The 11,245-nt window shown below is 43.4% G+C and overlaps 1 protein-coding gene across 2 annotated transcripts in view; it reads right to left on the bottom strand.

The window, feature by feature from the left end:
• Positions 1–309: 309 nt before the first annotated feature.
• ATP2A2 (ATPase sarcoplasmic/endoplasmic reticulum Ca2+ transporting 2) overlaps positions 310–11,245 on the bottom strand; it is a 66,028-nt gene continuing 55,092 nt past the window's right edge. Inside the window, exons 15-21 of one of the 2 annotated variants that reach the window (XM_053586829.1) lie at positions 10,349–10,569; positions 9,734–9,936; positions 7,938–8,023; positions 7,580–7,713; positions 5,632–5,749; positions 5,425–5,545; positions 310–1,106 (exon numbers count right to left, since the gene is read on the bottom strand). In XM_053586829.1, the coding sequence (XP_053442804.1) occupies positions 1,093–1,106; positions 5,425–5,545; positions 5,632–5,749; positions 7,580–7,713; positions 7,938–8,023; positions 9,734–9,936; positions 10,349–10,569 (897 nt within the window). In that variant the 3' untranslated portion in view covers positions 310–1,092. Of the gene's footprint in view, positions 1,107–4,445; positions 5,546–5,631; positions 5,750–7,579; positions 7,714–7,937; positions 8,024–9,733; positions 9,937–10,348; positions 10,570–11,245 lie in introns of those variants that run through there. The other variant, XM_053586828.1, reaches the window with a different exon arrangement.

Below are 11,245 nucleotides of genomic sequence, written 5' to 3'. Positions count from 1 at the left end.
TTTTAGGCTAACTCTGGAGACTTGTGTCTGGTTCTCTGAAGACCCCACTAGGGCTGGGGGTGGGGGCATGCAAACTTAGAGCTTGCCTATCCTCTAAGGGCAAAGAGTCAGGGTGGGACTCTTACAGATTGTTTCCCATAAGCAGCCCTTCTACAGGTCTGTTCACCTACCCACAATTCATGTCCAAAAAGTTTCTGCCGCCTGTACCTACATGAGCAGCTCTGCTCTGAGTAGCCCTGCAGGGGCTGGAAACCCTCAGCGCCCATCAACCACCCTCCCACAGGAGAATAGTCACCACCACACTAAGAATTTATCGTAGAATAGATTTATTTACCTGAAACCATATCTGTGCAATGCTTATTCTTACAAGCACAGAAGGAAACAAATTGATCTCTATTTACAGTCTAAAGTCAAACATGCGTTGTGATAAATTGACATTTAGCATTTTATTAAGATAAATGCATCACAATATTTGTATTGCACCAACATCTGCTGTCTACTGCTTCTGCTTTCATTAAATAAGTTACATTTAATACACTGTGAAATAGCTGTCTGCAAACTAAAATAACTGAAGTTATGAACTAGAGGCCTACATTTAACCATTCAACACCTGTAGTGTTTTAATGAATTTATAAATAAGCAAACTGTACAGGGCCAATTAAAAAGTAGCACGTTTCAAAGTCATTGTAGAGAAATGGGCTACTTACAACTGAAGGCATGCATTACAATTGAATATTATACATTTACATAAGCTATGATGTTTTGCACAGAGAAATATGGTGACTTGGCCGATGGCTTCAAAGTTCATGGATAAGGTTTCAGAACCTCATTCTCACAGCAAAGAAACCAAACTTCTCTGGAAAGGCTTTCTGATTTATTAAGCTGAATTGTCCATTTATAATATTTTGATTTAAAAGCTAAAACCCCATTGGTAACACACATTTCCTCCACAGAACAATGAGGTGGGAACTTTTTCTACATTTCTTTTCCCCCTAACATCAGTCATGCAGAGGGTCGGTAGATATGTTGCTAACAACGCACATGCACGCAACCAAACACCCTTACATTTCTGCAAAATGGTTTAGGAAGCGGTTACTCCAGTATTGCTGAAAAGGAAAGAGAGAGGAAATCAGCTTCATGAAATACAGGAGGAATGTTAGATTAACTATTTAAGACAAAGATCAATAGTGACAGTTGAAAAAGGATATTTAGCTTCATCTTTTAATATTTCAAGACCAGCATTTCTGGTTAACTGTCCCTGAGGTGCCACCCACATAGGGTCGAATCTAGAAGCACTGGCTCAGTGACACAGACCCCTTGTGCCATCTGGCTATAGAGCAAAGGCTCTGGAGGAAAACCCACAGGGCACACACTTAAAATTGCAGGTACTAGAGTGGTGAGACAAGGACAGTCTTGGTTAACCGTGCAGAGGGTGAGGCCAGTGGAGTGAGCAGCCCAGCAGTAGTGCAGCCTTCCTTCCCTGCCTACAGCCAGCTTCTGGGCTGCAGGCTCCGCTCCACCCGATCCTCACCGCTCACCTCAGCAAAGGCTGAGGACTACCCTTCTCAGTAACCGCAGGGAAGTTGTTTGGACAGAACTCACTGGTTACAGTCACAAGGCAACCACTGACTTAACTCATGGACACTGCAGACAGTGGGCTCTGACTCTAGGCTGTGACTAGGCAGACACTGAGCTAATGTTGTGGTCTTGGTATTCCTCAGGTCTGTGCACCTCACTCACTAGGCTAAAGCCCGCATCAGAGAGTTATGTGGGGCAGCTGTCAAGAGGGAAGATGACCAGTTGCCCTGTTTGCCCAGGAGCTCACTGAGCTCTTAGGACAATTCTCTCCAGAATGGATCACCTGTGTTTTGCAGAGCTGCTGCAGTGGTGTCCCAGTTAGGGGATGTGTGAGATTGCAGGTCTTCTCGGAAAAGGATAGTGCCCCAATTAAAGAGGCAGAGAAGGCACAGGGTGGCAAAAAGTAACACAGGCCTTAAGCCACCTACCCATCAAGTTAACAACCTGAAGCTGAGTCTCAGACAAGAGCTGCCTAACAGCAGATAACATGGTGGGGTTGAGGCTGACACCATCCTCTACCACTTAACTGCATTCCTTCCTGAGGGTGGTGGGTGAAGGCCAGGCTGCCAAACACCTGCCTCTCCCTGTACAGTGGAGGTCTGAGGCGAGGGATGTGCCCAAGACCACAGTGCTGGGCCTATTCTTTGTGAGTTGACTAAACCGAGGAATAGATGCTAAAATGCTTTCAACCAGCCCACAGTGGAATGGACCAAGTGGCTCTGCTCAAGCCAGCAGTGGGCCTATCCTGCTTTTAGCTGCCTAGGCCAAAGGAAGCCAGTGCCCAGTTGTCCTCTGTGGGCTGGAGGGGTCTGAAGCTGAGAAACCCCAAGGTAACAGGTACTTGGGGCCATCTGAGATGATATGCCCGTCTCCTCCTGCAGGCCATACCATTCAACTTTCTTTGTACAGGCTTCTAAAGTCAAGGAACTGAGTCAGGAAAAGCTATTTGGTTAGTTTTGTTTCCATTAAATAGGGCACCACCCAACAAGGTCAGACATCCCATTTCAGATTACAGCTCAAACACACTCCTTGTATTTGGTCAACCTGTTTTTATTTTTTGAGACAGAGTGTCACTCTGTTGCCCTGGGTAGACTGCCGTGGTGTCATAGCTCATAGCAATCTCAAATTCTTGGGCTGAAGCAATTCTCTTGCCTCAGCCTTCCAAACAGCTGGGACTATAGGCGCTCGCCACCACGGCTAGTTTTGCTATTTTTTTTTTTTTTTGGCTGGGGCTGGGTTGGAACCCATCACCTCCAGCATATGGGACCAGCGCCCTACTCCTTGAGCCACAGGCGCCGCCCTAGTTTTGCTATTTTTAGTAGAGACAGGATCATGCTTTTTGCTCTAGCTGGTCTCAAGTCCTGAGCTCAGGTGATTCAATTGCCTCAGCCTCCCAGAGTACTAGGATTACAGGTGTGAGCCACCGCACCGGGCCACAACCCGTTTATTCTCTGCGGGGCAACCTGGCCTCTCTTTCTGAGAGCTATAGTTTCCCACTAGCAGCCCTGGGGGTGGCAAAGCAAGCCTAACCAGGACTGTGCTTTTCAAGTTGGACTATCTATGCTCTGCTCTACTTCCATTCCCTTAAACTTAGACCTTCAAACTTGACAGCTCTGTGTCCTGTTTGGCAACCCTTAACTTCTCCCCAAATTCCAAGCATCTGTATTGTATCTCCTGGCTGCCCTAGTAACAAGGGCCCAAGCAGCAGCTCTAGCGCTCTCAGGAAGGGATGGTGTGGATACAAAGTCCCCCTCCCCTGCCTAACCATTAGCTCTTAGTTTTTGAGCTGAGCTGAGCCATGCCCTAGTTAACTGTGCTTTAACATACCCTGGAGAAATAAGACCAATTTTAGCTATTAAGGACATGACCCAGAAAGGTAGGGGAAAAAAGTGGCCTATTTAAGATGAACCCATTGATGCCCAAGTTCACTAATTTACTGGCTTTCCCTGGACATTTGCTTTTTCATGAGCAAAGTAGCGATGTGTTGGGATGATTCCTTACAGCTAACGAAGATCAAAAGCCCCATCCCATGTTTTTATGAAGCCTGATTTCAGCACTATTAGACAGAGGAAGTACAACTCCTGCAGCTTGTCAGTTTGGCCAAAACAGAATAAGGCTCCTACCTCTGCCCTCCTACCCCACTTTTTCTGGCTCAGTATGCCCTGACATCTTGCCTAGGCACTGTGAGGCAGGGTGTGGGGTCTATGACAGTCACACCTCCAGCGAACTAACACCATGCCCGAGTCTCCTGGTAGCTGAGCTGCTCAGAGTCAAGAAGCACAGCAGTGTCTGACACAAGGGGGAACTTATTCATTAGTGACACCATTACATTTGGTGGCAGTCACCTTTACGCTAAAACATCTAAATCCCAGGGAAGAAAATACTCACGTTAGTTGATGGATGTTGGAAGGCATTGGAGGAAAACACCACAGTTAGGACTGTTAATGACTTATACACTGTTGGCAAGACTGATCTCGAACATGCGCAAACATCGATCATAGTAACAATGGTGATGGTTAGTGCCACATTCAAATAAAAATAGTTCTATACAATATGTTCATTTGGTCATGTGCTATTTACAGATTTTACAAAACACACACACACACACACGCACACCTGCCCTTGTGTTCTCTACACTAGGCTAGAATAGGCCAGCAGAAACTTGCATAAAATGTATAACACAGATGACAATCAGTGCCTATACATCACAAAATAGTTCCTACAACTACCTAATACAGCGGAATAGGATCCTTCTTCCCCTCAAGCACAGTAAAACTAAAGTTCTAAGCTAAGAACTTAAGAGAAAGTTGGACGTATCTATTATTAGATCAAGGTAAGCCACTGAACAGTTAAAAACAAGACAGTTATTTTTCTCTGTCCATTTAAAATGTTTTATTTTTCTTTTTAAACTAGATTGTGAAGTGCCACTGAAATAGGCAATGTTGGCGCAAAACAATGTCTCTTATAACACATTAGACATTTAAATAAATAACCTTAAAAACAATGTGAGGGACATAAACCCAGTTGACTGAATCTGGAACAATGTTTTCTGCACAAGCGAGAACAGGCATACCTCTTGTTAAAACTGATGTAAACAGGACCATCAAAATCCTATAGAAGAAGCCGAGCAGGGCTGGGATGTGGGGGTAGGGTGGGGGTGAACAAAGGGCCGAGGGGGTGAGGGGAGTGGCAAACCAAAAAATACTGACTGAGGTAGCAGTACTCTGCTCAGTGCAGAAAAATTGGCTTATGAATAAAAATTAGACTGTGATATCAAATTAAATCCAGGTAATCATGCAAAAGACACAATACATGCTAGTTGTAGAAAAAACCACACACATTCATTTCCTAAAATCTGCTGCCAATTAATTTGCTGACAATGTCTGCTGGCTCAACTGTTTTTTTATACAAGGATGAGTATTAAACAGAACACTGTACATGCTTTTTCATCTACAAAAAAATATTTGCATAAAATAGTGTTAGTTCTCTGTACATGTCAATGGACACTTTAATTATGTGTATAAAAAAGGAAAATCTTCCCCCGGTGGAGTCAGAAAAAGCAAAACAAATCTAGAGTATGAAACTTCCGTCACCAGCCAATATGTTCATGTGAAAATTCAGCAGAAATAGACAGTTGCTTTAAACAATAAAAAATTAATTGATTAAGTTAAACATCTTCTTTATGGAAAACTGTCAGTCAAGACCAAAACATGTCACTAAAGTTAGTGTCTGTGCTATAGACCCAGATCACCAGGGGCATTATGAGCAGCACAAATGGCCAGGAGATCCCATCGGTGCATGCCGAGAGCGAGCAGGATTTGGTGGCAGGATGCACACACTCTTTACCAGGTTCCAGGTAGTTGCGAGCCACAAACTTGAGCGTCTCATCCATGAGAATCACAGGCAATGAGATTTTCAGCACCATCAGCCACTGGGTCACATTCAGCGGTGTGATCTGGAAGATGAGCTGAAACACAAAGAAGTCTTGTAATGCCTGCAGACTTGCCAGAAAGGAGGCAGCTAGTCCCCAGCTCTGGTCCCCAAACCACTTACTGGCAAGGGTTCTACATAGAGGATCAGAAAGTGGAGTGACATGGATAGGCAGATGGAGCCCACCAGCCAGATATTCTCCCAAGGAGGCATCCTCAGCAAGGACTGGTTTTCAGACAAGCTGCAGAACAAGGAAAGGTACATGAACTCACCCAAAAGGCAAAGGTGCGTCACAAGTGGCAGTCTGAAACTTGTGCTGGCTTATAGTTCAATAAGGCAGCTGCTAACTCGGCATCTTCCACTGACCTAATTCTACTGACTGAAGTTTCTACAGTGGCACAAAGTTAAGGAAAAGAATGTCCAGATGTAGGAAAAACTGCCAATTTTATATCTAGGCAACAGTAGATCCCATATCAGAAGATTCAAAGCTGTTTCCAATTGCCCTGGACACTAAGGCTATTAGAAATTTCAATTTTCGTGCCAGGCATGGTGGCTCACGCCTATAATCCTAGCAAATCTGGGAGGCAGAGGTGGGTGGACTGCTTGAGTTCAGGAGTTCAAAACCAGCCTGAACAAGAGAAGCCCCCGTCTCTACTAAAATAGAAAAACTAGCCAAGCATGGTGGTGGGTGCCTGTACTTTTAGCTACTAGAGAGGCTGAGGCAAGAGGATTGCTCATTGGCTCGGCACCCATAGTCCAGTGGTTAGGGCACTGGTTGGAGCTGGCAGGTTTGAACCCGACCTGGGCCTGCTAAACAGCAATGACAACTACAACTACAACAACAAAAAAAATAGCCAGTTGGTGCTCAACACTGAGTAATGGGCACTTGTAATCCCAGCTACTTGAGAAGTTGAGGCAAGAGAATCGCTTAAGCTGAAGAGTTAGAGGTTGCTGTGAGTTGTGATGCCATACCACTCTACCAAGGGCGACACAGTGAGACTCTGTCTCCAGAAAAAAAAAAAAAGAAAAAGAAAAATTAGAGCCCAGGAGTTTGAGGTTGCTGTGACCTATGACACTACAGCATTCAAGCGGGAGTGACAAAGTGAGACATTGTCTCAAGAAAGGAACAAAAAACTACAGATTTAATAACCTGAATTATTCTTTAAAAAAAAAAAAAAAAAGAAAGAAAAAGAAAAACTAATTTCCATTTTTGTTATTAATTGGATAAAATTTGTCTCAGTATTAAATGGGAGGGCTCCTTCCTCATATGTACTACATACATGGTACCAAAATTCTTATTTTTGGCCTCTGGTGTTTCTTTTAAGGAAGAACTCTTTTTTTTGTAGAGACAGAGTCTCACTTTATGGTCCTCGGTAGAGTGCCGTGGCATCACACAGCTCATAGCAACCTCCAACTCCTGGGCTTAAGTGATTCTCTTGCCTCAGCCTCCCGAGTAGCTGGGACTACAGGCGCCTGCCACAATGCCCAGCTATTTTTTGGTTGCAGTTCAGCCGGGGCCAGGCTTGAACCCGCCACCCTAGGTATATGGGGCCGGCGCCCTACTGACTGAGCCACAGGTGCCACCCTAAGGAAGAACTCTTTTTTTTATTTTGTAGAGACAGAGTGTCACTTTATGCCCTTCAGGTAGAGTGCCATGGCATCACAGAGCTCACAGCAACCTCCAACTCCTGGGCTTAAGAGATTCTCTTGCCTCAGCCTCCCGAGTAGCTGGGACTACAGGCGCCCGCCACCATGCCCAGCTATTTTTTGGTTGCAGTTCAGCCGGGGCCGGGTTTGAACCTGCCACCCTTGGTATATGGGGCCAGTGCCTTACCGACTGAGCCACAGGCGCCATCCAGGAAGAACTCTTAAGGCACACGTGGCTAAGCACTCCCCCTACTTCCTGGAGGTGATGACAGCTTAAGCTTCTAAAACTAGTATTGCTTGTTCTTTCTTTTTGAAACAGAAGTGCTTTCCCGTGATTCTCAATCAACCATGACATACATGCAATCCAAACCAGTGCTCTGGTGGTCAGAGTTCTTGACACATCCTGCCATGAAAAGTCACTAACCTGTTGAGGGCGTTACACATCTCTATGGTCACTAGAACAGAGAGCGCCATTGTCATTGGGTACGGTGACTCAAAGACTGCACAATCTACTCCTTCAAAGTCTGGATTGTCCTCTTTACACTGTAGGAAATGACTCTGCCAACAAAAATCCAATCAAATTCTGATCAGCTCCATATATTTCCCAAGTCCAGGCACCAATTCCACACCAAGCCCAGAACATGGACCAGCCCAAGTGGATTTCCCACAGAGAAGCTTGGTCGTTCTGAATCATCTTAGATGCAAACGCTTATTGTTCGCCTCTAAAGCTGATCTGATAGACACTTCACATCTAAGGTACAGAAAGAAAAGTCGCTAAATACCAGCTGGTAGAAGGACACTCTTGGACCACCATCGGCAGCAATGAACCACCATGCAGCAGCACCCACGGTAGCAGCGCCGACGTAACCTGGGAACAAACATGATGATGCTGATGAACTTAGGGCAGTGTCTCATGGCAATCACTGTTGGTGATGCCCGTGGGCCAATAGCAGGATAAAGACCAAAGACTTGGATGTCAGTGGTAACTAGAGCCTATGGGGCTCATACCAACTGCTCATGCAAAGCAACCCAAGCAGCTAGACCATGAGTTTCTGAAGGACAGGGCATTTCTGGTATAGAACTGGCCAACTTTTTTCCTCCATAGTGAGTAAGAACCTACTGAATCCCAAGCACTACTACTGACCTTTGCATTAGCTGTGCCTTCCCCAAATAGTGAAAGAATATCTTAAGACTAAGCATGTATGTACTCCACACAAGGCCACACATGACTTTTAGGCAAACTGATGCTTACCTATTTGCTCCATTAAAGCAACACAACCTTTTTATAGAAACACCATCAGAGTTGGTGCTCAACACAGAATAACACTGAGCAACATGGCCTGGCCAAAAGCAGATTCTGGGACCAACCCTCTTCCTGTTAGCTTTGAGTTCAAGAAGTTTATTTAAAAAACAACAAGGTATAGTACAGAACTCAGAATAAGAGAACGTCCCTATATGGTAGCATTCATCAAAAATTACAAGGGCATATATCCTCCCACCCCAGCCCAGAATTACAATGGAGCATTAGGCAGCTAGATGGGTAGTGACACAGAATTATCTTTACTTCTTCCTGTTGTTAAATAAGGGTCAGCACTCAGGTGAGTACAGCATGCTAGTACATCTCTGGAAGGGTATAGGGTGCATAAGAAACTGTCAACACAGGAGCAAAGTGACTGTGAGAGCCTTTCTCCTCTATACCAATACCATGTGTGCTTATGAATTGTATGAATTTAAAACAACACACCCTCTTGTGGGGTCCTAGAGAAATATTTTAGCTCTCTGGTCCTCACTTTCCTAAAGTATGAAATGGGGAAGAAATAGCACCCTGGGTCAGGAGGATAAGGTCTAAAGAGATCATTTATGGGGAAAAAAAAAAAAAAAAAGAGAGAGAGAAAAACAGATCATTTATGCATGCACTAGCCCCACTGCTGATGAACACACAGTGCCCTTCTCTTCCTTATGGCAACAGGGACTTGGTGTTTTGTATTTATTTTTTTATTTCAAAGTATGTGTATTATTGGGGTACAAACATTTTAGGTTACATGGATCAGTTTTATAATGCCTGAGTCATGGTTATGATAGTGTTCACTGTACCCTTTAGGTTTATGTCTATCCTCTCCTCCCTTTACCACCATCCCCCTCTTGATTTTCATTGAGTTACTTCCCTCTATGCACATGTGTGCACATTCATTAGGTCTAATAGTGAATACATGTGGTGTTTTTCTATTAATTTTTTTATGTTGGTGATAATTTTATCTATTCAGTCCCACCTGTGAGCTTTCAGAAGGCAGGACCCAGCAAGAGTAAAGCTTGTATTGTATCCCTTTGCACACAGAGCTAAAGCCAAAAACCTTGACATTTAATTGCACATTCACAAAAGGACAAGAAGGGCAGGACGCTAAAACAGGGACAAACTGTGACTAGATTTTAGTAAAGTGGTTCACTAAATTTTAAGAGTGCAGCCTCTATTTTGTTACCTAATATGGTGTTAAAAGAAAAATAAGCTTTTAAGGGATGAACTTAAAATTTTTTGCCCACAGTTTATTTTAAAATCAGTAACATAAGACACTGTACTCACAGCCAATAGCAAGGTAACGAAAAAACAGCCATCCACTGATGAGTGGTTCTTTTGGGTTCCGAGGTGGCTTATTCATGATGTCCAAATCAGGAGGGTTGAACCCCAGTGCAGTGGCAGGCAGGCCATCTGTCACCAGATTGACCCAGAGCAGCTGGACAGGAATTAAAGCCTCAGGAAATCCAAGGGCTGCTGTCAGGAAAATACTGTTTCCACCAGGGAAAGAAGACAAAGACCCCAAATGACTTTTGGCTACTACTTAAGTAGCATTACCATTCCCTCCTCCATAAAATCAGTGATTCAAAACAACTTTTGGCAATCATAAAATAGTTTGGAATTAAAGTTAACTTTTAGAGTGCTAAGAATTTTATGTTACTTTGACTAATTTAAACTCATTTCTATATTAAATAAATAGGATTCTCTGCACATTGAGGTAGCCACAGAAAACCCTCCTGAGGGCTAAAAGTACCATTTACCTTCACGAGTGATTCCCTAACCTCCCAACTCTGGCATAAAGACAAAAGCTGTCGCAATATGAAGAGAGCAAACTGTGAAAATTGGCCATCACAACGGCTGTTTTAGAGAGAGGAACACAGTGATATTGTTAGAGATACCTACCAGACAACTTCCCCCACATTAGATGAGATAAGATAGCGGATGAACTGCTTCATGTTGTTATATATCGCTCGCCCCTCTTCAACAGCAGCCACGATGGTGGAGAAGTTGTCATCTGCCAGGACCATCTCTGAGGCAGTTTTAGCCACTGCGGTGCCAGAACCCATAGCAATGCCAATCTCAGCTTTCTTCAGAGCAGGAGCATCATTCACACCATCACCGGTCTGAAAAGGAAAGCAAATACTCACAACCCTGAGCAATGGCTCACTGAATGGGAAGCAGAAAAGAAATAAATAAAACTGTGGATCCCCTGGTGAAGAGTTACAGTAGAACTTTTGTTTTATAATTTGATATCATAAAACATTTTACTTAGGAAATGCAAAACTGCCAAATGATCTTACCGAAGAGACTTTAGTGGGAACACAAGAAACTTCAAATTGATCTGAATTTTATTTATATTTTACCAAAACCAAAAATACAACCTGTACAGTGGTAAAGATTATTTATATCCACATGGATAATTCACAAGTAAAAGGTAGAAACTGCAAAAATATATGAAATGCCATTTATGAAGATCAAAACCATGCAAGAATAGTAAATAATGTCTAAGATAAAAATATACATGGGAATGATATTATTGTAATACTTTTACTAAATTTCAACTTCAGGATTGGTGGTTAACTCTGGGAGAGAGATGGAGGAGGGAAAAAAGGAGGAAAGAACACCTGTAATGTCTTTTAAAACAAAGTTTTACAGCTAGAAAGCAAACAAAACACAATGTCATTACAATATATCTGGGTGAAGAAAATCAGAGAGGAATAATATTGAAAGTGCTTCATAAACATCTAGCTCTTCAAGAATACAACATCAGAACATCTAATGTAGAAAGATTCTCCAAAC

The sequence above is a fragment of the Nycticebus coucang genome, chromosome 4 (genome assembly GCF_027406575.1).
Source record: "Nycticebus coucang isolate mNycCou1 chromosome 4, mNycCou1.pri, whole genome shotgun sequence".
NCBI lineage: Eukaryota > Metazoa > Chordata > Mammalia > Primates > Lorisidae > Nycticebus > Nycticebus coucang.
Note: the sequence above shows the minus strand (reverse complement) of the source record. Positions and strands in the feature narration are given on the sequence as shown.